The sequence below is a fragment of the Semicossyphus pulcher genome, unplaced genomic scaffold (assembly GCF_022749685.1).
Source record: "Semicossyphus pulcher isolate SPU_LCO1_2020_fin unplaced genomic scaffold, fSemPul1.0.p SCAF_5, whole genome shotgun sequence".
Taxonomy (NCBI): domain Eukaryota; kingdom Metazoa; phylum Chordata; class Actinopteri; order Labriformes; family Labridae; genus Semicossyphus; species Semicossyphus pulcher.
Window position 1 is genome coordinate 7752169 of NW_027211726.1, and position 26423 is coordinate 7778591.

Below are 26423 nucleotides of genomic sequence, written 5' to 3' on the forward strand. Positions count from 1 at the left end.
TAACTTTGAAAAAGTTAAAAAGTGCTTCACAAAAGCAGCAAAATAAAACATCCAGGTCATGAAAACAGAAGCAAAAGCAAATATTAGAAATAACAAATATTTTAAAAGGCAGAAAATGTATTTAAAAGAACTCTAAAACATGACATTGTTGTATAAAATAATTTTAAAAAATTAAGAATCAAGTAAAATAAAAAATCTAAGAAAGGTGCAGCTTCTACGGAGGCTGAGAGCAGCCATACATGCAGTCCTTTTATTTAATGCTGTTAATACCAGTTACCTGGGTACAGACATTTGAATCGGCCAACTCCATTGAATTTACTTAAAATATGACGTCTGATGTCAGGCAACAAGATAAAACAAACAGAAGTTTATTATTCGGTTAGCTTAAGATGACAGCTTTTGTTATGTCAAGGTGTTACAATGTTACAATCTCATTTAGCAGACGCTTTTGTCCAAACCGATGTACATCTGAGAGCTAATACAACACAAGTAACAAGACAGGAGGGAACGAGATACTGAGACAATCAACCTGTAATCAACAGGAAACCAGAAGTCAGTTCATCTTTTAAATACAGTTTATGGAGGATCAGCAATGCTACTTCAGCTAGCATTGATGATGCACTGAAGCTGTAGCATCTGAATTTAGCTGAAAATGTTTCAACTTTATTTATCCCAGAGGGCAATTCAGTTTCACTAAAACAAGTGTATCGGGAACATCAACGACTTCTGTCAGCATTTAACAGCCTGGGAGCAGAGGGAATAAAAGAGTTGGAGCATCTGTGATTAAGTAGTACTTACAACAGATCAGTGCATTAGACTTTACCTCATCTCTTTCAATCTTGTGCCAATGATCCTGTGATAAATGATTTTATTACCTTGAGAAATAAGGCAAAAAAAAATTGGGAAAAAAAATAATAATAATAATACTAATTGCAAGCATGTCCCTCCTTGGCTTCCGTAGATTCCCATTTTTTGCCACTTTATATTTCTTGAATACAAAATAAAAGTATCATTTTTTGGGAGTCTTAACGAGTTCATCTGGACGCTCTGCCCTCTTGTGGTTAAAAAAAACAAACAGATAAAACCCTCCTCCTCTACGGTCGGCAACATCTGCTTCTCTCTTCGTCACCTTTAACAGCAAAAGTTGTTGTGACACGTTTTCGCCCTCGTCACCTCCAGCTTCAGCTCCGTTGCTGGGAGATGATGTTTGAAGAGAGAGAGAGGAGAACAAAGACTGTGTCCAGACGTTTATTAAATTTCCTCTACTGTGGGTGAGATAGCAGATATTCAGCACATGCATATTAAGTGCAGCCGTCTGATCTGATCAAACAGTGTGCGTCCAGGAGGTGAAGCATGTGAGCGGAGAGCTGCAGCATCAGACGGGACGGCCACGCAGTGATGGAGAGCTGGGTTTGTCAAGCTTGACCGAGGTGAGTGTCACTTTGAGTTAGGGATTTTCAAAAAAAACTTTTGTTCAGCAATGTTAGTTGTTTGGCTGTATATCTGTATTTTAACTAGTTTTTAATAGTAATTTTGTTCAGTAAGAACCATTGGGTTTGGGGTGCAGTGCCATAGACAGGGTAGAACAACAGGGAAGCATTAAAAAGCAGACTAACATCTTTGGTCTTTTCATGAGGTTTTCAGACGATAATAAAACTACAGAATACCTTCAGCCTGATCCTAAACAATATGTCCAACTGAAGGCGTCATCTCTCCACTAAGTCAATATCTATCGATTAAAACCCAAGAATTTCATTTAAAGAGTAAGAGAAGTTTTAAAGCAGTTGATGCATTATTTAAATCACAGTTTGGTTTGTCTGAAGTGGAAGTTCTACATCTTTACTTGCAATAGTTTCCATGAATTAAAGAAGATTCTTTGAGTAGGTAATTGTTCATTTCCACTGGGTTGTTTAAAGTTGTAATCTCTAAGATCTCAGTTTCTCTTTGGCGGCACATTTTGGCGATAAATGGTAATTGCGGGAGCAAACTTATCCCAGATATCCAGACAGTGTTGCATGTGTGACGGTCGCTTTCCTTTTCAGACTGTTTGCTTCATCTGAGCGTCGAGTTTGTTTCTTTTTCTTTGGATTTTCACTTATTGTTGAAGTTGTATCTGTAGTCATCGATCTTCTCTTTGTTTGTTCAGCCAAAGTAGATTACTGTTTTCTCGCAACACTTGCAGAGAGCGGAAAAGCAGCCGCTTAGCTCCACCTACCCTCTCTGGCAGACCATGGTGGAAAACGCGTCACTAACTGGGCGCTGCTTGGTATTTTTTCGTGAAAGTCGCCACAGACACCCAGTCTGTAATACTGCAAATGCAAAGGCTTTCATCAGTGGGCCATAGGCTCAATCAGCGCTGTGTTACCTCATTTGGCGATAGATAGTGACTTAACAGATGTTTATTTACATGAAAATCTTCTAGATTATATCTTTAAGCATTTCAAAATTGATCTTTATTTTGATTTCCAAAAAAAACAGAGAAGAAAGGTTTTAAAGTTTGTCCAGATAAAGAAACAGAGGGATTTTTTGCGTGCCGCCGTTTCAAACAAAGTCAATATAAAGGTGCAAATACACGTAAGCCCAAGTAATAATGTTTCAGTTTGAGCAGGAAAAAAGAACGGTCTGCATCCAATCATTGTGAACAAATGTTGTTGACTTTAAACCCTTGATCCGTTAGGTTTAGGCCGATGTGGGTGCTGACATGGTTCAGGTGAAAATATGGCTATCATCTGGGAGGTGATTCCACAGAAGGAGCCAATTGAAGGCTCTGCCTCCCGTACTACTTTTAGAGACTTTAAGTACAAGCAGGCCTGCACTCTGAGCACAATGTTCTAGAGGAGTGATAGGTTGCTATGAGCTTGAATTCTTTGTTTATAATATAATGGTTCATGTTTTCTTGTGTGCAGTGTCTGAGAGAGTCGTCTCCAGTGTGAGCAGCCGCCATGTTGTGCCACCGACTTCTGCTTGCCGTCTACATCGTCACCTTTCTGATGGGGGTCCCCGCCAACATCCTGGCGTTCTGCACCTTCTGCCGCAAGGTGCGTCGCAAGGCAGCCCCGATCGACATCCTCCTCCTCAACCTCACCATCTCCGACCTCATCTTCCTCGCCTTCCTGCCGTTCAAAATGAAGGAGGCCTCTGACAGAATGGCGTGGATGCTGCCCTACGCCCTGTGTCCCTTCACGGGTTTTGTCTTCTACGTCACCATCTACAACAGCACCCTGCTCCTCACAGCTGTGAGTGTGGAGCGCTACCTGGGGGTCGCCTTCCCGCTCAGGTACTCCGTGTGGCGCAGGCCTCGCTACGCTGTGTTAGCTAGCATCATTTTCTGGCTTGTGACCTCTCTGAACCTCATCATCGTCTACATCATCCCCTATGCCCAGTGGAGCAAAGGTAAGGACGTTTACAACAACAATGCTAGCAGCCCGGCCCCGCCTCCACCCACCTGCTACCACGATTTCACCGAGGACGAGCTCCGCATCCTACTGCCGGTCCGCCTCGAGCTCTTCCTCGTCCTCTTCTGCATCCCCTTCTTCATCTGCTGCTTCTGCTACGCCAACTTCATCCTCATCCTCTCCCGCCTTCCAAACATCAGCAGGCGCAGGAAGCTGCGCGCCATCGGCCTGGCTCTCGGCACGCTGATCGTTTTCGCCGTCTGCTTCGGGCCGTACAACGCCTCCCATGTGGTGGGGTTTGTTCGCCAGGAGAGCGAGGGGTGGAGGAACGTGGCTCTGCTCTCCAGCACCTTCAACGCCTGCCTGGATCCGTTTATCTTCTACTTCTCGTCAGCGGCCGTCAGGAGCATGTTGAAAAACTGCTGCAGGAACATTATGGCAAAGCTGCACGTCCTGAGGTGTGGAGGGGCTCCTCACTGTCCCCCCCAGGGACCCTCCAAGACTGAAAAACATGAGGATGCACCTGTTGCTTGAACGTTCAGCAGAAATTATCAATTTAAATATATTTTTCAAAGAGTGTTTATTTCATGCAAATATATATATATTTATGGAGGACAGAGAATTGTTATTCCACTCGTACCAATGAAAGGGGCTTCAGGCAGGTTTGAGACAAACTGTGACTAACCTTTTATAGGTGATGCTTGCTACAGAGCTTAAAGAGAGCTAATCAACACTTTATATTGCAAGTGTATTTTATGTCATTCATAAGCTGATATTTAGTGGTATAAGCATACAAGTAATCTTCATGTTTATCTAATCTGTTATGAAATATCGAAGATGTCAAAACATACTCATGACATGTTGGTTGAACACAGTTGTACACGTGTTGTACTGGTGACTTAAAACGATAATCTCACAGATTTTCCTTTAAATAAAATGTCTGTTAAGTCTCTATCGCAGAATGAGGTAACACAATGGTGATTGAGCCTATGAGCATTTGCAGTATTACAGACTGGACGACATAGGCGGAAAAATCACAACCGGCTTCCAGTTAGTGACGCGTTTTCCATCAGCCAGCAGTGGTTGGTCTGCCAGAGAGGGTAGGCGGAGCACTCTGCAAGTGTTGCAAGTAAACAGTAATCTACTATGGCTGAACAAACAAAGAAAAGATCGATGACTACAGATACAAATTCAAAAACAAATGAAAATCCAAAGAAAAAGAAACAAATTTGACGCTCAGATGAAGCAAACAGTCTGAAAAGGAAAGCGACCGTCGGCCAGGAAAATCAAGAGCCAACCGTGGACGTCACACATGCAGCACTGTCTGGATATCTGGGAAGTGTGCTCCCGCAATTACCGTTTATCGCCATAGGTGCCACCAAAGAGAATGAGACTGAGATTTTCGAGATTACAACTTTAAAGGACCACTGTGAAACGTTTATAGAGATATATATGCAGAAATGGAATGTTTCTACAGAAGCCCAGAACAGACAATCAAACAATGGCTCTGCTAAGCGTTTGTCAAGAGTATTGAAGTCACGTCAGGATGTCCTACTCACCTGGAAAGGGAGGGCAGTGCAGTTATCAGTTGGGTGCAATCTGCTACGTGCCTGATAGCAGCCCCTTGAAATCTTTTAGTCACTTAACCGAGAAATAATGCTGATCCATTCTGAGGAAGTGAGTCAACTGTGAGTCATTTTTTAACACTGTCAGACGATGATTTCTCAGAGACAATATGAGCAGTGGTCATAGCATAAAGGAAAAACATAAACATTGGAGTATAAAACAATACTTTTAGGACCTTATTAAAGGGGGTGATACTTATGATGGAGGAGTTTCTTTCCCTTCAGTGCAGAAGAAGAGCTCAAACTGCCCTCAGAGGTTGTTAATGGGCAAAAATATTCTGTTTTCAGAGAACTGAGGTTATCACTGTAACATAAATGTCCGTTTCCCCCTGAGGGCTGCAGTTTATGTGACCTTTAGTTACACACGTAGCTGGAAACTGTCCCATCAGACCACATAGAGTGTCATGGGTAAATATCCCTTTCTGTGACTCACAGTGCGACAGGAACGCCGCTGTTTAATCAAAGATGAGAGCTTTATAGGAGCGAGGGATAAAGCAATTAAAAAGCAGGGGATGTGAAGCTGCATAAGCAGGAAGCGGAGGCTGTACACCGCCGAGCTAATATGAAGTTATGGGTACAGACAGCCGGGAGTGTAAACAAGCAGAGGACACGACGCTGCAGTTATAAAGTTGTGCTGTGAGGGGACTTCAAACAGGGAGGGACTGATAACCGCCCTGTGGGCCATTTCCTGTCAATAATAATGAACACAGCGCTCAAACGCAGGTGGAGTACATGTACACAGATAACACCTCCTTATAGTGAGACGTGCTGGTTCACCAGCACTGTGATCATTTATTAGTTTATTATGTTCACCTACGATATATAAAAAGTCTAATATGAGCAAGGTCCAAGTAGGTCAAGTGGAGTCTGCTGAAAATACTTTTTGTTTTGATGTGTAGGAGGGACACGTTATAAAATAAATGCAGGACCCAAACAAGAAGTTTCATACATAGAGTATTTATTCCAAAAAATTAAATATGACAACCAAATAAAAAGGCTCAACTTAGGACCAGGATCAGATGAGTGTTAAGACAAAATAGGTCTTGACATACAGTTTTACTTCTAAAAGTGACACCATTTAATAAATCAGGCAACAACAACAAAAGCACATTATTATACTGTGAAACCCAAACATCACTTTTGTTGTTTTTGAGTACGATATGCAGCCGACCACAGAGGTTTAAAGATTTATTAACGTGGGGAATCCCTTAACGCGGGAGACGGGCACTCGTGGAGGAACAAGTCAACCGAAGAACTATCGCAGGTCTGTAAACGTGGAAATTTCACATTAGAAGATCAACTAAAAAGATAAAAAGGTTCCGATATAGTGACATGCATACTGATTGCACAGAATCTTGCTTCATTATTGCCGTCCATTTGAGAATGAACACATAAATTAAAGGAGGAAAAAAACCACGACTACGGGCAGTAAGGGAGGCGCCATGTCCCCTGTAGAAATAAAGTTAAATAAATAATGCTACATAACGTCTACACGGAGCTACTCGTTACCTATGGAGTCAAGAGTGTTTACCTAGTTTATTGAATTATAATGTTAGTTTTTGGGTTGTGCTTCAGAGTGCCCGTCCTCTAAAACCGATCCCCACAGGCCTTTTGGTCCGGTCAGCTCCACACTGATCAGGTCTGCATATTTTTGTGTTCTTGGCATATGTCAGAGGTATCCACACACACACAAAATACATACACACACGCACACACAATCACACCTTACAGTATTGTCATGTATCAATATATACTTATCAATGTAGACTCTGGGCCTCTGCGCCCTCTCTGAAAGTTAAGATTTCTTTGATTTACTCGGTTTTTTTTTTCAGCACCATCAAGAAAGGCACAGTCTGTTTACGGACGAATCGGTCCGAGGATGAACTTTCAACCCTCCTCTTCTCATGAATATGTAAAGAAAATTATGCAGTTTGCAGCACACGTATTAAGAAATGTCTTATGCCCCGTCAAATTAAAAGCCTTTCAGGAGCTTTTGAGATGATAAATCAAGAGTAAGAAGGAGGTGTTCACAGGTCTCTGCAGAGGAGGGTTGAAGGTTCATCTGATCACTTACATGACTAAAAACAAGCCCTAACAGTCTCCACATAGTAGCAGGTCAACGCAGCAAACACACGAGTAAGTAAACCTATTGCATTATCAAATTTGGAAAAAAAAAAACTGCTCACAGACGATTATTAAAACGCCATATTTCACTACAGCTAGCACGCTTCTGCTTCAAATAGGACTTTGTTAGAAAAAATAAGTGGTGTGTGCATTACATTAATATCTTCACATATAAATATATCTCGATCCGGACTTAAAAATGCTTTTATTTTTGAGGAAAAAAAGGCATCCGATAAGACACGAGAGTCCTGCTGCCTACAGGCTCCAGAGGTCGATTTTACTGTACGTGGCATTATGAGCAGAGAAAGGGTAATAAGGCTCTAAATATAGACTTCAAAAACAAGCAGAGCCAACGATAAACATGCCCACGACTCATTTTGCTTTCAAGTAAAATCAAATGCTGGTAATGTCAGACATTAAGAAACCGCTTCGACGTGACATCAAACACTGATGGGGACGATCTGTTCTGATTTTCTTAGATTAAAATGTTTTAACTGGAGGCGAAATAATCAAATTCAAACCTTCTTTCCTGCAAACAACCACAAACACATGCGTCTCTTTAAGTGCAGTAAAATACCATATCCTCTAATCTCTCTGTATTAATATATATAGCCTATATGTATCTGATGACTCTTTAAATAAACGTGTTCTCTTATAGCAGCTTCAGTTTGGTTCTGGTGACGTGTGGCAAGTACAGTTAGCGGAGCTCATCAGCACAGTGCAGTAAGGCTGTGAGAGTAGAGAGCCAACAGTACAGCAACATACTTCTTCCCTCCCCCCTCCCGACCAGGCACGATGGTTTGGTCCGAGCGACGAAACCTGAAGGCTTCGTCTGAGTTACACTACACTGCAAGGCCATGACAGACAGCACCCTCAAGAGCATGGCGTTGATAATCAGCGGACTGATATCTGGCAACGAGTTCTGATTAAAGGCATAAAAACTCTAGAAACTTCAAAAGGTTGGATTCTTGCAGGGCATGAGCTGTTGCATGATGATAATCTGTTTTTCCTTAATGTAGGAAAAGTTCTGTCTCTGAACTCGAGCTGCAGCTTGTCACTGATCAACAGAAAAATTAGACGACCACTTTGATCGGTTTATCTTTTCGAGAGAATTTAGGGATGCGTGAAATTTATCGTGGCCAATTGAGTTAATATTGTTGACATTTTATATGTTTTAATAACGCGAGACATTTTGAGCCTGGTACTTGTTTTAATTGATCATGTATATTTGGATAAATCCAAGAGGTGGGTGGCAACTCAGATCTACTAACACTGCAGAAAATAAAGAGAACTCTGTGTTGTGAAAAGAGTTTGTTTTCCAAAGATCATTAAACTATAATTTTTGTGATCATGGGAAATTATTTTATCGTATTTAATGAGAACCCTGTTTTTTGTCTGTGATCATAAACTTATTGTGTGAATGCCAGAAAACATTCTGAGTGAGACCTCCCACACCTCCCATTTTTGTTACGGTCGATTCATCTGTCACAATGATTTTGTTGAGTAATCTAACAACTGATTGGCTGATAAAATGTTATACAATGCCCTGGACATCATCCTTTTGACCTCTACTCAAAGATGTACAATTTACTGTTACGAGGAGTAAAAAAAAAAAAAAGGAAATAGTCACATTGATGACGCTGGATGCAGAGAATTTTGACTTTCCGGTTAATTGCTCATCAAAAATAGTAGGCCACTGCTAACTGGTTAATGGTAGCAGATGATATGGAGCTTAATTTACAAGAAAATCATCATTAAAAACACAAACTCTGCATGCGTTCATGCGCTGAGATCAGCCACAGTTCAGCCCCGGGCAGTGCAATGATTTGAACAGTTTGATAAGATTCTGCGTCACTACATGCGTTCACAGAGGCACCGAACCAACGTACGATTAAAAACCTTTCATCCAACCGACAGATTAATCTCTCTAACCACCGAATCAGGCACTTTGTTTAATCTCTCCAAACACCATCAGACCTCACGGCTGACCAACACACTCTCACGTCTGCTTGTTCACACCAAACACTCCGTAATCCAGGCTCACTTTCCAAAACCCACTCACAAGACAATTTCAGCGCGCCAATACTCGTCGGAAACACTCGCCGCTGACCCTGCTCGCTCTGCATTAACACCTTATTGCACTGAAGGAGAGCTTGACGACTGAATTGGTCAGTTTCTCGTGTTAAAAGTCGGAAAAGGTTTTGAGGTTGTGAGAAACTGTCTGCTCTGAACTATTGCTAAATGTCATTTTAATTTAAAAGGAAATAAAGAACTTATAAATAGCAAAAGGAATAAAACACACCAGAAACGTTTGGTTTTAGACTTTGTACCAAGTTGAACTAGAAGAGAGAGAAGTTTAAAATTGGTTGCATTCTAACAGTCCTGTTTATGCCCCTTCGCCTCGCAGTAAGGCCTCAAGCGATACACAATCGATGGCTGTATGTGGCTTCGTCTAAAATAATGTAAAATTAAGATATCATTCAGTGTCTGTGTTGGTAGAGTGCCGAGTTATCCGTCTTACCGTCTGGCTGTGTGTGAGGAACCACTGGCTTAAAGGGAGACAGCAGAGTAACCGCAAAGGCAGCAAAAGGGCGAAGCTTCTGTTTCACGAGCGCACTCGACTAACAGAGAAAGAACATGTACAGTAAAGTATCTAGACTAGCAGAAAACCCACAAACAAACATGTAAAAACCGTCTACAAGATAAACCAGCAACATCAGGCTCAACATGAGGCTACAGACGAGTCGGGTCCTCGCTGGTTCTGCAACGCGCCGCCCCATTAAAATCATCAGTTTCTTGGATTTCCTGCTGCTCCGCCGTTTTTAAACACGTGAAAGAAAAGACAGCGAAATAAAACTTTGAGCTGCTGTCAGAACAGGGGGCTGACGGTGTGATTTGTGGGCTTTAAAAGGGGAAAGTATCCACTTGATTTAAATACAGCGGAGGAGATATAAGTGAGAAAGAGATGCACAGATGGGAGCGTGAAAACGATTGGCTGGTTTCATATTGCATAAAGTGGCTGTAACTCCTCTCTGGCTTATGTCATCCTTACGCAGCCTGCAGTCCCAGCTGTCGTCGTTGAGCTTCAGTGACCAAAGCGGCACCAGCCTTGGGCAGGGGGGGGGTACTCCATGTGAGACGAGGCGGCTGATGGAAGTCAGACACTAAGACTGGCTGAGTAGATGGAGGGATATGGAGAGAAGTGGGCCTTCAGGCAAAATACATGGTCCTCAGGGTGTCGTGGTGGATCTGAACAGCCTTGGCCAGCGCCTGGGGGTCCCTGCCGTTACTCTGCCCTGAGACGTGGCTGCCCTCCGCACTGTCAGGAGGAAATAACAGACAAAGAATAGTTAGTAACTTTAGATTAAGTAGGGTCTACCCTAAAAAGTTATCTCATACAGCCCTGAATTCTAAAGACTTTCTGCCCACCTGTCGTGTTCTTTGTCGACCAGGTGGTAGCGGGCACGGAAGGCCACCAGGTGGGCGTAGTAAGCGGGTGCTGGGATGGAGACGGAGCGCGTGCAGCGGACGTAGGTGTGGCACAGCTGGTAGGTGAGGAGCTGGAACTCATCGCCGGTGAAACAGTTGTCGTCCCAGAGAACGTGGTAGTGGGAGGGCCGGCTCGTACCCTGGAGGGAGGAGAGCCGAGTTAAGCAAACCCCAGAGGACCGAGCTCCACGGAGGGAGGACGAATAATCAGCGACTAAAATTAGTTCTGGATGTTTGACATTATCACTTTCCAACCACCTCTGCAAATACATATACTCTGATACTCGAGGCTGGATGACGTCACTATGGTTGTCCCGTCAAAGTGCAAAAACAGTGTCTTTGATTTTCAGTGACTTTGCCTGAAGCTCTGGGTTTGACTCATGCATCTTACCTGGATTCCAGCGTGACTGCAGAGGTAAAAGTCAAACTCGTAGGGGTGGGTGATGTCTGTGTCCACTGTGGTGCCGGCAGGAATGTTTCCACTTCGTCCAACCTGGGAAACAGAAACAACAAACTCATTTAAAGGAGCAGTTCCCACCTGGAAAAAGCCACTGTCAGTCAAAGCTGGTGTTCTCTAATCGATAAAAGCAATAATATTGGAAATTGGCGCCATAGTTGTGGAGAAAGTTGTACAAACAGCTTGTGGTTTCGCCCATTCCACATTCCTACAACACCCAGCGTGCATTGCGCCCCTCTCTCTGAAAAGAACAGCCCAGCAAGAGACGCTGGAGTGAAATAGTACAGTTTTTGCTGCAGGCAATGGCTCAGAGCGGTACAGACTCTGAAATATAGCGAGAATATACCGGTGGATCATCTAAAAAATCTTCAGGTCTGCAGTCTACAGAACAAAACAGATGATTTTGAACGAGTCATGATGTCGGAGGCGGGCGTCCTAGATTGAGGAAGTGTAGTTTAGCGAGCTCCTTGGCCTCCGCCAGATGACACGCTCTACATAGCCTGGAGGAGGTTTTCCAGGGCCCATTGGAGAAGCGCATAGCGTCCTCCAAAGACACACAGCGAAATTGCATTTTTTTCTACTATTATGGCATTAGCTCCTCATAACAGCATGATAGGACTGAGGTTGAAAATCGGCAAACTGGCCCTTTAAGAGAAGGTCACAATGCCTGAAGAGTCCATTTAACAGGCCTGAGCAGTGACCCTGATATCAAAGCCTCAACTTTTTATTTTGGCAGAAAAACCTTTAACTCAAATTAACCATATTAATCAAACAGAGGAAGTACAGCAGGCAGCCACAGTTATCACACAAGACTCTCACAGTGCCATTAAAACTGTTGACAAGAAGAACCTTTTTGCGTTACTCACCCGCTCATTGCGATCTGCACAGAAGAGACGTGTGTGATGACGTTTCTGTACGACGATGTAAGTGATCCCCGGCTGGTAGTCCTTCTCAAGGCTGATGCAAGCCTCCCTGATGGCCAGCAGCTCGTAGTACAGCACCTACACAGAAACACAAACAGTGTACTTACTACGTAAACTAGCTAGCTAATGTGTTTTTAAAAAACTGACGCTGAAAGTGAGACGTAAGAATTAGTAGAGAAAATATTGGAGAGTCATTTTACGAGCACTTATGTACTTTCTCCGTAAAAGGAAAACAACAGTGTTAAATCCAAACATTGCACAGGCTTTTATAAACAGGTGCCACTTATTTTCAAAGTGCCAAACAAACAATGAAAAGCTGTTCTACCTGTCTGAACTGTCCCTCTGACACTCCGTCTCTGTAGAAGATGATCCTGGTTGGCTTGTAGCGGGTCGATTTGTAGAACTGGATTAAGAGCTCTCGCACCATGGAGGCCAAGTCCTGGATGACCTCCTGTCTGGGCCGCTGGACCCGCACTGTCGCACAGTACCTGCTGGGGTGGGCGTCCATGCTGCCCACCACCTGGAGAGCCACAAAAACAGACCAGATGGCCAGAAACTTCATCATATGCACAAACATTTCTGTTATTTATACAGAAGTTTATAATTAAAACAATAAATAAAACTAAATTACTTGCTATAAGTGTTTAAATGAGGCCCTAAAATTGTACAGGAAACACTGTTCTGTGCTGGGCCTCAGTTTGTGTCAAATATAAGCAAAGAGCTAGAGGCAGTCCAAAATTGTTTCAGGGAGACAGAGTGCATCTTGTTCCAATAGACAATGATTGATAAGTGGAATTGAAGAGAATATACAAGACTGTTGGCCAAATAGCCTCTTTCCAGGGCGACATCTCACCGCTGCAATAGATGGCTTCTTCCCGTCTCCTGCTGGAGGATGAGTGACATCAGCCCCGAGGAAGATGACAGGCTGCTGGAACACGGAGGGTCTGAATGGATGAGAAGAGACACAAAATTATTGTCCTGACAATTTGTCCTAAGACACACACTTTCTAACAGACCAGCACAGAGACCAAGAAGGAAAAAAAGAGGTAACTATCTATCTTTGGTGTCGTTTTTACCGTTGGTGTGGAACCAGGATGTTGTTGATTCCTCCCAGTTTGACGTTGATCTTGAGGCAGAGGTTTGAGAGGGTCTGAGGGGACGTCTTCACCACGTTCTTCACCTGCACGCACTGAGTGGCCATGCCGAGGAGGGTGTCACCCACACGCTTCACCTCAGCTGTGGGTCAGAGATTCAATAATCCTTTAACTTCATAATGATTGTTTATTGTTTGTATTTTAAGTTTGTCTTACGTTCTTGAAGATGTTTCACCTCTCATCTCAAAAGGCTGCTTCAGTTCTAAACTGACTGGTTAACTTGTCGCTAACGAGCCATCAACACCAGAGGGTACTAACGACTCTCAGTGATACTGGGTCAACAGCTCAGGGTAATGACTCACCCTTGCTTACACATCTATTCACGTACTAATGACCTACAGAGGCTTATAGTTCTAGCTCCTTCCACCAGTCACTTTAGAACTGAAGAAGCCTTTTGGATGAGAGGTGAAACGTCTTCGAGGACTTCAACCCAGTCCAGTTGCCTTTTATCATATTCATATCATATATTTTTGTTTTTCTTGCTGTTCACATTTGGTTTAGAAACAGTTATTTCGTACCATAGACCGGCGTTTTCCCCGGCAGGATGACGATGATGAGCTGCAGCCCGCCGTAGGTGTTCTTCAGGTGTCTGAACATGGGCTCCACGCTGTCAGCTCCCTGGGCGTATTTACAGAAACATGGCTGGCCTTGGATTGGCATCCCAGCATCCTTTGAGATTTTACGCAGCTGGTCGGTGAAGCTCCTACGTAGAAAGAAATGACCATACATGATGAAATCTATGAAAAATAATTACTTTATTTCACTTCTACTTTAACTGTATTTTTTATGTCATACCGTAGTATAATTTAAAAAATCTCAAAATAAAGACCATGTCATCATTAATCTATTTATATTTGTCTTATTTTTTTTTTAGATAAGATAATTTCTTCCAGACCTCTCGTTCAAAAAATGTTCTTTAATCTGTTTATTCATTTCGGTAACAGTTACGTTTGTGAACTCACTTCAGGATCTCTTCCCTGCACTGCCTCTGGGTGGCGAAGCAGGCGATGGCCCACATCTTGATCTCCACTCCGGTGTGAAACTGCTTCCCCCTCATGTCCCACACCCCGTGGCTGGGTGTGGCCACCGTGCGGTTCTGCAACGACAGTGCAGGGTTGATCTGCTGGGGCTGGCAGTCACACAGACACGTACAGTACAAGGACACAGACAAAGTATGGATTCAAAGAGTCAAAGGAGCTGGTGGGATCTCAAGATAAAGGGCTACTGATTGTTTGATTGAGAGAATGATTGACTGGCTGATCATGGCATTAGAGATAAATCAAATCTGACATCTTAACTTGATTCTGTTTAAGTGATTCATTTAGAGTACTGCAAGAAAACGTTACATATGGCAGACATGCAAATCAGACTATGCTTTTATATAATCACTTCAAACAAGCAAGTGTGAAAGAGCATCAAACCCACAGCAAATTCCAGAAGTAGCAGGACAAGACGACATATCAGAGAGGTAGACAAGATGTGATCAGAGAGTTTGAGCACATCAATTGAGATAAAAATAAAGTATAGATTGTTATCCCAGGGTTTTCCCCACAGAAACTTTGAGCTGCATTTTATCACACTGATGACAGACTTCTACAACGTTCACTTCCTAAAAGGATAAAAACATCAATGTTTATCTTTGGATCAGAAAGTCAGAGTCACCAAATGTCAAGATGTCAAGAGCAAGGGGACATTAGTCAAACTTGTGCAGCTTTCCTGATTAACTGGAGGAAACCCTTCTTACTCAAACACACACACATATTAAAACACACACATGCATATGAAGCGTGATTTAAAAGGGGAAGGTACCATAAATGGTTCAGAGCTCACCCTGCCGCCATATTGCAGCATGGGGGCCGGCAGGACGCGGCCCGTCACCTGAGCCATCTCGTCTCGCACCCGGAACTGAAACTCCTGGACGAACGGGTCCGCCTCGTAGTTTGCACTCCTCACCTGAGAGGAGAGAAGATGGTTTTTATTAAACAGGGGGAGAAAAAAAAACAAGTGCCTTTCCGTTTTATCTCCGATTCTCAGGACACTCACCAGCCTGCTGATCTCCTCCTGTCTGTCGGGTGCAGAGCGAGCTGTGGCTTTGATCATGGTTGACGTCTGGTTATCTGTTAGCTTTTTAATGCAGCGCTGTCCGGCTACGATGTTACACACCTTAAAAGGGGGGAAAAAAACATCAGTTCAGGTTAATCCAGATCTTAATCCAGCCTGATAATCTGACTCGAGCTACATTTATTTTCACAAGGAGCAAGAGATGCATCCATGTACAGAATGATGGGAATAAAGAAATATGTCGATGTAAAAGCTGTACAAGGACTGCCTCCATTTTTCTGCTGTTTTTCACTAATGTTGCAAGGCAGAGATTACTTATACAAGGAGATAATGTCCTGAACCAATCTGATGTTTGGGCCTCAAGGTCTGAAACTAGGCTCAATAACAAGCAGCAGGAAGGATCTACATATGTGACTTAAGATTGTGGTACTGCATGTTTTTTAATATTCATGGTTATAGAGTAAAAAAAAAATGATTTGTCACCAGTCCTTACCTCCAGGGGCAGGTAGGTGTGTTTCTGTTCCTGGCCCACTTGCAGACATGGGAGGTGGGGGTATTTGAGCTGCAGGTTGTACTTCTCTCTGAAATACTGCGCCACTGTGCGTTCCACTGTCTGCCCGTTCTCGAGCTGCAGCGGAAATCTGTGAATTTCGAAGGGAACAAGAATTTCCCGTTAACGTGAGCCAAGCCAACAGCTTTGATAGCAGGTTCATGAGGGCGGTGTAGCAACATACGTCTGGAGGCTGGCAGGGCGTCTTGTCACATTGCAGACTCTGTACTTCCTACGCATGGTTCCACAGTGTGTCACTTCCACTTTCAGACCTGTGAGGATGGTGGAGGCATCGATGTAAACAAGCATGAGCAGCTGAAGCTTTTATTCATACTGGAGATTGGAATAACTGAACTGAATGTCTGTGGAGGTTATATTTCTAGTCACATCCACCAGTTAGTTTAGAACTGAAGAAGCCTTTTGGATGAGAGGTGAAACATCTTCAAGAACTTCAACCAAGTCCAGTTGCCTTTTCGATTAAGCTTAGAATTGAACTGAATGTTTACTTCATGTAAAAGTAGCTTTCCATACAACTACAGACAGAGCTGCACAGGTTAAGGTCTGACACTGCAGCACAGGGAAAACAAGCCGTTCCTTGTTGACGTACCTTTGATCTCTTTGGTGAACTTGACCCTGTGGGAGTCAGTGAGAGGGCGGGGCTGCTCGTCGATGTTGTGAATGTCCAGGACCTCACACATGAACTGGATGACAGGCTGGGCTTTGTAGAAAGCTGTGGCTGACACTGAAACGATACAAAGACAAGGTCAAACTGGATTATTAGAGCCATAAATTACAATGGTTACTCCCTGCTTCCGAAAAGATACATGCATTACGTTTGTAGCACAGTGTGTAACCTTTCAGACAAACATTGGTGCGTGCACATTTGAATAAATAATTATAGTAAAGCAATTCAAACAACACATTAATATTGAGTCTCATACAGGCATTCTGAGAGGGTCATAAGTTTTAGAGTAAAAAAAACCCACTTTATTTTATTTGTAAAACCGTGCTGGACAAACTGGAGACTCTAACAGGAGAAGTGTTGCCATCTCCCCTTGTCTGAATGGGAAGCATTTTTTAATTCTCAGAACCTCTGTTTAGAGCGGACAATAAAATACTGATAATTGGTCACATGGTGTCTTAGCACTTACAAGTGAAAAACATGTTCTAAAACTATTCCTGAGAGTTAAATCACTTTCACATCTGCACAGTAAACATGATGCCACAGCCAGTTCATTTAGGTTAGCATGAGGACAGCTAAAGGGGTTTAGGAAAACACATTCCACCTACCAACCTCTTTAAAGCTCACTAATGCAAATATCCTATCAGTTTGTTTAATCTGTATAAAACCAAAAGATGTAAAGATGTTTTGGTTCTAGGTTTATAGGTGGGCCTGTGTCTACACTGGCTGCCTGAGCTGAACAGTGGTTGAACCTGTTTTTTCTCATGATTAAACAAAGTATACAACCTGCCAATTAGTGATCTTAAGAGGTGTTGGTAGATGGATTGTAAGGAAGATAAGCTAACCGGCTGCTACCTGTAGCTTCATGTTCATATTTACTTTACAGACAACAGAGATCATGTTAACTTTCTAATCTAACTGAAAGGGAGTGAGCATATTTCAAACTATTACTTTAAATGTTGGTGTAAAACTAACCGACCAAGTGCCAACTCACCATCGATGTTGAGCATCATTTTCCACATGGCAGGCCGTACTGACTGATGGAAGCCGAACCAAACCTCTCTTCCTCCACCTAGCGGGTGGTCGTAGCCTTCTGGGGAGGAGAAAAAGGATCGCCCGACTGGCGTGTACCTGATGAGGACAGAAAGGTGACACAAAGGTCAGTCGGGGGCAAAAATATATAGCTCTAGCCAGGCTGGGAGTTGCATTCCCTGTGTGGTTCACTGGGTGCAGCGTAACAGCGGCGCTGTCTGAGTTACACGTCTGAAACCACAGGAGGATAGGAAGGTTTTAGATCACAAATAAACTATTCTGGTTAATGGCTTCACCAAATGGCATATCCTGTGGTAGAAGGCATAAAAGATACTTTTAATCCCTGTCACTATGTTGATTTCAAATCCCAGAAATATATCCGCCTGTGTCGGGCGCATACATGTGTCCACCAAACTGCTCCTGTTACAATATGTGACACATTGTGGTTGAAATACTGCATTATAAATTACGGGAGCTGTACAGCAGCACCAGGATGCAAGTATCCTCACAGGCTCAAATTTCACAACCAGAACTAGTCTGCAAGAAATGCTATTCTCATGCTTTATTCAGTGCGATTTAGGTTGTAAAGCTCATCTGCAATTCCTGTAGTGTTCCTGTGTAGTTTAATGTGTTTTTTAATGACATGGGCATGAATTTGTATACTTTTCTATTTAAATATTTCTATAAAAGGCAGCGGATTTACAATGTATCAATATGGATCTATGTATCGATCAATGCAGTGGGTCAGGAAGGGAAAACTCACTTCATGGAGGGCAGGTGTCGCAGGACTACGTCCACGGCGTGAACGGGGTTGGTGCTGATCGGTTTGTCCAGGTCCACCGGCTCTGCCATGACACGTCCCGTCAAGACCTCGTGCAGCATGTGCCAGCTGACCAAAGACACAAACTTAATGGTGACTTTAAACGGGCGGTCTTTCCCACCATCGCCCGGTAAGGTGACGTCCAGATCCACCTGAAGAGGAAAACAACCTTTAGTGTGGTGAACTGATCAATGAAAACATGACTTTAACTTTGGTAGAATGGTGATCCTGTTTTCAGGGTGTACCACAGAAAAAAACAAGACAAGAAAAGCAAACCTGAGTACAAAACCGTTTATTCTTACCCCGCCAGTGGCGACAGGAAGTGGGTTAGCAGTGTAAAGGCTTCTCTTCCCATCGTAAACAGGCAGACAGTCACCAAAGATGGTCACCTTGAAGTGCTGAACCATGGAGTCCACCACCTCTCTGAAGAGATCACCAAGGAAAAATCATATTAACGCAATGAGCATAAAATATAAAGAAAAAGAAGTGCTGGTTGTTTTTACCAGCTAAAGACTAGTATCAGTTTTTCCTTTTACCTGTTGACTCTGCGAGGACATTTGTCGGGCTTGATGTCCACCTCATAGAGATAGACGTCGATCTTGGGTATTTCCACCTGGAAGCAGTTGGCCAGAAGCTTGATGGGCTTCCCGATGGTGCCATAGCCAGGTCGCCGTGGCAGTGAAAAAAGGGCTTGGGCATCAGCGGCTCCTAGAGGAACACATGCAGAAAGCAATGAGTAAAGAAACAATTACTTAACACTCTGTCTTTCTTTATGAATTAAAGGATCTTTGTAATAAAATCTGAAATATGCCTATATATGAGTATCTATCTTAGTGGTTATGTGCATATTTAGGCTGCTTTAGTCAACATTTTCATATTAACAATGAAATAAATACCTATATAAAGTGAAAGGGGTCAATCAAACTGACAAATCTACAGAAAAGTATCACCAGACTACGCAGTTCTCCTCAGCTCTACAGAGCGTTTAGGTGTCTTGATTTGTGAAGCTTAAACTTCTTGTTTGGTCACTCTCAACATCCTCGTCAGAATTGTATTTGAGCAGCTTTGAGTAAAGCTCTACAAACCCCCTGCACCAAATAGCATTGAGACAAAAGTTAGCCAACTAGCTAATGAACACAGCGGAGCATTTAGCAGCTAAAACTCCAGAAATTTCCCTCAGGAGCTGGAAACCAAAACAGATGAGTAAAAACAGACTGAAAATTGACTCAAATTTTCCAGCTTAACATAAACAAGAACTAATTAAATGCTAATGATGCCCCATGCATGTTGCACAAAGGTTGGAAAGTGCACGTTAATGTATTGTTGACAGCTTGATCTCATATGGCCAATATTAGTTAATTATTGTAGGTTAATTGAAGGTCCAATGTAAGGAGAATTAATCTCAATGATTCAGTCTTAAGATCTTAATACAAGACTAGAGATAGACCGATATGGTTTTTTCAGGGCCGATACCGATTATTAGTAGTCAAGGAGGCCGATAACCGATATTTGAAGCCGATATTCATTTGCAGTAAAAGTGAAAATATTGGCGTCAAAATTTTGAATAATACAAACTCCAACACTTAACTTTGTTTAAATGCCTTTAAGCATATGCATCAGAGCCAAAATAACCCAGTTTTAAATTGATCTCTTATTGGCCGTCGGATTAAAAAAAAAAAAAAAAAAATGCCAATATGCGTCAAAATGCCGAATATCGGCGCAGATAATAATAATATCCCTATACAAGACTGTCCGTTTGTGTTTTTCAATACATATCATCCCTGAACTTTTGTGCATTTTTCTGACATGTAATCTTTAAAATACAGTCTATAAACCAACCTATCTACCAGCATCATTTCTGTAAATTATAGCCCATTTGATCAGAATATTTAACATCCAAAAGAAAACAGAACCCAAACCAGTAATCATGAATTCAGTCTACCCTTTAAAACTGCTTAAAGCCTTCAGAAGAAGACAAACTGTAGGAAGGAAGTGGTTAGTAAGGAGGAAAGAGCAGAAGGTGTGTGCTGGGACTGAAGATGGTCAGGGACGTTAAACAATTTCCTCATATCAAACTGACAAAACTGAAACAAACCAACGCTGCTCTGTTTTCCCCACGTCAATCTGATAATGACCGTATTAAAAGGTTACAGGCTTGGGTGACATTTTGAATAAAGACCGATTTCTCCTGACTGACATGGCCTTTGCCAGACGGGAGGAAAAGTAGGCGGATGACACACCACGCCGATTTGACACCAATTTTCATAAATGCCAAACTGGAAAGTACTCAGCGGCAGAAATTAAATGACATCACACACAGTCACACAATTTCCACAAATGTGACTCAGAGGACCCACACACAAATGCAGACAATGACTAACATGACATAGAGTCTACACAGAGTTCAGGCTGTTAAAATAGCGAGAGGTACACGTCTTTGTAATGAAAAGAAAAGAGAAAGTACTCCTGAAAAAAGCAATACATGTGGTATGAAATCGGTGCCACAGAGCGGCTGTGAGTGGAAAGTATTAAACTATTTCAGATTGGTTCAGGGTTAGTCGAGGAATAACCCTGAACCTGCCGCAAGGAGTTATCTGTCTGCGTCCCAGGTCGCTTCCTCCCCTGTGCTGCTGCCAGCGAGATCGTGCTCATGTTGCTACAGTCTCTCCATGGCAACTAAAGGCATGCTGACAGGAGGAGGAAAACATGTGCTCACAGATTTGTCTCATACATCTCAGGGTTTGGATAACAAAAACACTGGAATCTGTTTTTTAAACAATATTTTTCTGGATATGTTGAGTAATTAGTTTTATTTTTAGGATATCAGCGCTTTAATGATTACTAAATTAAATGAGAAGCTGTCAACTTTTAAATTAATCGCCAACTATTTTGATTGAATCAATTTAATAAATCATTGGTTCCAGACCAAAGGAATATTTATGTGTAGATGTCACTGTGATAGCTGTTTCTTTGTCTGTAATCTATTATGTGATGCAGTACAAGTTATCTCCAGTGTAATCATCTATTTAGAGTATCAGGTGTACTGAATCTGTTTTTGCTTTTTCTCCCTAAAGAATCTCCGAGGTCAAACCAGTCTGCAATGGATGTTAACAGACATGTCCGACTAAATAAAGGCTTCTAATACAACTCCTCTTCATGCACTGGCTAAGAGTGACAGAAGGATGTTTTCTATTTTTACACAAAGCTAAAGAAAGTCAAACAAAAAGAAAAAAAAGTGACAACAAAGGAATTCAGCTAGGGATGCGCGATATTATCAGCACATTATCAGTATCTGAGACTATGGCTTGAAAATGAAACAATGGCATCGGCAGATGTGTCATTTTTCGGCTGATATTTTCTGCCGATAAAGCAACACTTTAATTATTCCTAAATGCTCGATGATTCCCTAAAAAAGCATGACGTAATGCTGAATTAACTCGGGGCAAGTGCGTGCGTGCACTGCCTGCACAACCCCTTTTCCATCAAGCGCGAAGAAGGGTGCAAGATGTCTGCGGTATGCAAGTTTTTCAAAGTGTCTGAAACAGACAGCAAGGTTGTGCTCAGCATCGGTCATGTGAGGAGGGGCAAAATCTCATTCATTCAAAACCACAAATTTAATCGCCCATCTCTAGAATCTGCCAGTGGGCCACTACAATAAGAGTAGGCATGAAATCAATTCCACTACAGCGGAGACTTGATGTTCTCTGCTATTAGGTGGAAAAAACATGTGCCTATTATATCGGTATCGAAATCGGCAAAAAGGGTTGGAAAATATGGGCATTTCGGATATCGGCAAAAAATCCAATATCCTGCATCCCTAAATTTAGCCTCTCTTTGAGAAACAATGGAAAACATCCTTAACATGGCTGAAAACAGACAGCAGCTTCTGCCCCAGCAATGACCCAAAAACACAAAGGTCCACTGTAAAAATGAGCAACAATGAGGAGATTAATAATCACTTATCAAACTGCTTCATCATACAAATGTACCGCACAACGAGCAGCCAACACAGAGCCGACACAGAGCAGACATTCAACCCACGCACTTTAAAAGAGGACTCCCCTGATGTAATATCACACAGTGCTAGCGTCGCTACTAATGCTGAGGAAAACAAAATGACTTGCAGACAAGTCTTCACATTTATTAAATATCTGCGAACTCTTCTTAAACCGTCTAAACATTTAATCTGCCCAAGATCCAAAAAAGGAAATGTAAGTTAAGGCGTGTAAGGTGTGTTAATAGTTAAGACCTCTCAAGTAACTGATAAGCAACTTTAACAGAAATAAGCTGCTCTTTTTACAGTGCAGCTTTATACATAAAATTACAACTTGAAACGACACCAAAATATACTGCAAACAAATGAAGAACCACCTTCCTGAGATAAATCAGAGGCCAATCAGTGTGTTTCAAACAGCAGACTTTTGAGGCCTTATTTTACATCTCGCTGTTGGTTAAATAAATAGTGCAAATTAATCCAAAGTCATATTAACATCATGTTCACAAAGTGTCCAAGACTTTCAGCTCGATCAAGCTTGATCCCATGCTGTAAAGTAGTCCACCTTTAAACTCGCCATTGTAAATATGCCCTTGATTTGTCTGTCAGAAGAGCTACATTAAGAGTTGAGCATATGTTTGAATCGGTGAGCAAATAAGGATAATATTACTATTAAGTCCAGAGTTTCTGTCAAATTAATCAAAATGTAAAAGTCATTTATCAAACAAAAATGCCAAACATTTACTTGTTGCAACTTTTTAAAAATGAAGATTTGCTAGTTTTATTATCAATATTTGGGTTGAAGACTGTTGGTCAGAACAAACAAACAGTTTGAAGCCACCCCCTTTGGGCTCTGGATAATTGTCATCAGTAATTTCACTGGTTTTGGACATTTTACACACCAAAAAATAAATAAATCGAATTAAAGAATAAAAGAAAATGTTTTATTACTGAAAAATAAGCCCTCAAGAAATCCGTTTTACGGATTTGGCAGAGTATTGCAACCTTAATCAGTAATAATGTTGTGAGTGAAACTTATATGAGCCCATTCATAACTCAGACGCAGTCATAAAATTTGTGAATTTGTGTTACTCTCTGATAAAGCTTCACTCTGTACTGCTCAGAAAGTGGGAAAAGGGTGGAGTGTGTGGAGCATGAATGGGTCAGTTTCTGTGAACTAGTTTGAACCCTTTTCCCCCTCGACCAGTCAGCTACCAGCCCCCAAAAACATCAATAATGTACAGGCTGTGATTCTAAAACTGTGGCCCTTGGCAACAAAGTAAATTGAATAATGTGCTGCCATGCTCAATTGATTTGTAACTAACACAGGCAGCGGTTAACTGAACATTATTCAATAGCTTGGGTAACTATGGCAGCAGCTGGTGTGAAAGGCTGCCCTTCAAACCGATAGTACACACACACACACACACACACACACACTCTTCCCTGCATGTTAGCCAGTCTCTCTCAGGCTTCAGACACACCTGACGGGATCACCACCTGCCTCTGACAGCCGACAAAGAATGACGTAGACAGAACAAATAACCTGTGAGACTGGTTTAGTTCATTCACACATGCACACATACACCAGTGACATACAATCAACCCAGTATATTTTGCTTGTTGGAGATGGACCAGTGCCCATTATAGCCTAGGCCCAGTTGTTAAAAAAGTTAGCTAAGCAGAATAAAGGTATCAGATCAGATCAAATCTTCAAAATAACTAAAATAAAAGGATTCTTAAAAGTAGATTAGATCAGATGGGATGGGTTTGTTATTTGTTGTTCAAATTTTTTGAGAAGGTTTGGTATACATTAAAGAAAAGGTCTGAATAATCCTAATAACAGCAGTAGGATGGATTCAGGGTGGTTTTTGGGACAAAATGCAATAAAACTTGGGTCACAACAATTCAAATAAGTAAAATTATACAAATATGGTATATACTGTATAGATTTTTCTGATACTTTGCCCTGTCACATAGTTGAAAAAGTAGACATATGGCTAGTAAACAGCAGTAGCCTTATTGCATGTAGAGGTTTTCCTGGGTCGACCCTATGAGTGAGACCTGACCCTGGATCTAAGCAGGTCTAGGGTTCATCATACACAACCGGGTCTGTGTTGCATTCCCCTCTGTTACTGTGTGTCCACGATCTGTTAATCAGATTATTTTGTCTATTTGTTTGAGTTTATATATCTCTGAAAAAGGTCAGATTAGAACTTTATTTTTTGATTAGACATTGACTATGAAAAGTTTTTTTTGCGTTGACATATAGTCACACTTGAAGCATCCCCATTCTGGCTGTTTAAGCTCTTGATATTCACCTATCTAGAAGCCTACATTGTGCTATGTAGTGTAATTTGGAGCACTGGTTATTCGGATTTGGTCATTTTGAAAAGTCTGCCTCTGGATGATGTTGATACAATCCAATATTACTTTGAAATTAGAACAATGCTAAGGTGAATAGATACTGGATAGCAAAATATTGGATTTCAAAATCCGGATCATACCGATTTACTTTAAATCCTTTGAAAACGTGGACTCTTGCAACTTATTTAACATCACTATTGCTGACTTAAATCAATCTGCAGCTACTAAAGAAGAAATCCTGAGGGTCAAACTTGAGATTAACTTAAAAGTGCAGCACCTGGACCCCACATTAAGCATGGCCGTTAGTCAGGGGATCCCACCTGTTGTTCCGATTTCCATTCATGAGGTCTCAGTCCGGATGACCCGGCACCAACTTAAACGTTCTTCTTTCCAAGGTAAAAACTAGACTTTGGATCCGCTGGCCGACGCGCCGCTCCCCGGCTTCGCGGCTCCCCGCTCCCCGGCTTCGGTCGCTGATGTGGAACCGGGCCGCTTGGGGTTCCCCTCGGCTGGAAGTCTTATTCTCCCCGACCTGCCTTACCGCTAATGACAGCTCGAAGTTGTAAAAAGTGTCCCTTTGTCCGTCCGTTGACGTTCCTGCTGTTGTATCTGGAAGGAAAACAGCATTAATATGAGCGTTGGAAATGTTTGTGACAGTTCAGACGTGGAGTTGGTTGAATTTCACTGAGTCGTTAGCGGCGGTTGGTAAGCTAACAGCGTCAGTTAGCTTTAGCCGACGACAACTAGCAACTAACTGACGACTCGACACACGAGACTGAAATAGATAGTTACCTAGTGAGTGACTGTATTCGTCGTCCCGGTTGGTAAAAGAGATAATCCGGTGTTCTTCTTTATCAAACAGATATGAGGGCTTCACTACCCCAGCGTCCTCCTCGGTATCGGCAAGAAACCGGTCTGAAATCAGCACTTACACCGCCCTCTCGCTCACTATTATAAAGCTCGCGAGAATAGAAAATTATCATTTCCGGGAAAACCCTCCAAAACAAAAGCATCACCAACAACTTGTGACAAGTGACCCAAGTGATTTTTTATATCTTTTTTTGTTAGAGCAGCGCCAAAAATGTCGACCGAATTTTATTCAGATTATTATCTATTTCGTTTGTTTTCATTTTTCCTATTTCTTTTTTGCCTCGTTTAACTTTTGTGATTTATGCATTTTGTTTTTGTTTATATGTTTTGATTCATGTGTTTAAAAAAGCAAAGCTTTACGTACTAATTTAATTTTTCTATTAACAACGATAATACATAGTGTAAAGCACATTTAGCTTAATATTGTACTTGAATACAAACGTCAATTTTATAAGAGCCTACTTTATACTTTCACTTTATACTTAAACTCAGTCTTTAGCTGAAGCAAATTTCCGTTTTGAAGAATCAATACTTAAAGTACATACATTTGAATAAAATGGAATGCAGGACTTTTACTCAAAATATTGTAATTTAGATTAAGGGTGTATATTTAAGTGTGTTATTGCTACTTTTACTTAATTTAGGGGATACGATAAGTTAAATACATTTCTTAAGATACATTTCTTCAGATTTGTTATCAGACCATGCACTCAAATAATATTCCCTCTAATTTCGTATGATATGAATTTGACATATTTATCACGGGATTTCCGGTATTGCCCTATTTAATTTTGTCCGACTTGACGAGGCTGTTACTCACCCCTCCTCCTCCACCGAGGGAAATCCGTCAGGAAATACCAACTGTATAAAACAACGTCAC

General features: G+C 41.9%; 2 protein-coding genes across 3 annotated transcripts; one reads left to right on the forward strand and one right to left on the reverse strand.

Moving 5' to 3' along the window:
* Positions 1-2942: 2942 nt before the first annotated feature.
* Positions 2943-3929, forward strand: LOC138608689 (free fatty acid receptor 3-like). The gene has a single exon (XM_069681249.1). It carries the CDS (start codon positions 2943-2945, stop codon positions 3927-3929), a length of 987 nt encoding a protein of 328 aa, XP_069537350.1.
* Positions 3930-5968: 2039 nt separating this feature from the next.
* On the reverse strand, positions 5969-25581 carry ago3b (argonaute RISC catalytic component 3b). Of its 2 annotated transcripts, none has more exons than XM_069680953.1 (20): positions 25466-25581; positions 24994-25282; positions 18849-19020; positions 18615-18735; positions 18256-18464; positions 17455-17591; positions 16386-16520; positions 15963-16050; positions 15722-15869; positions 15211-15330; positions 14998-15120; positions 14130-14263; positions 13686-13870; positions 13090-13249; positions 12867-12957; positions 12339-12533; positions 11957-12091; positions 11025-11126; positions 10574-10773; positions 5969-10463 (listed from the first exon to the last, which is right to left on the reverse strand). In XM_069680953.1, exons 2-20 carry the CDS (start codon positions 25010-25012, stop codon positions 10355-10357), a joined length of 2583 nt encoding a protein of 860 aa, XP_069537054.1. In that variant the 5' UTR covers positions 25013-25282; positions 25466-25581; the 3' UTR covers positions 5969-10354. The 2 variants fall into 2 exon arrangements, with proteins under 2 accessions (XP_069537054.1, XP_069537053.1); XM_069680952.1 differs by having other exon boundaries at positions 14977-15120.
* Positions 25582-26423: the final 842 nt, after the last annotated feature.

Coding starts and splice junctions, on each gene's coding strand:
- LOC138608689 (XM_069681249.1), top strand. CDS start 2,943: ATGTTGTGCCACCGACTTCTGCTTGCCGTCTACATCGTCACCTTTCTG.
- ago3b (XM_069680952.1), bottom strand. Junction 15,331..15,721: donor ACACCTACCTGCCCCTGGAG/GTAAGGACTGGT, acceptor CCCCCTTTTAAG/GTGTGTAACATCGTAGCCGG. Junction 10,464..10,573: donor GTCGACAAAGAACACGACAG/GTGGGCAGAAAG, acceptor TCCTCCTGACAG/TGCGGAGGGCAGCCACGTCT.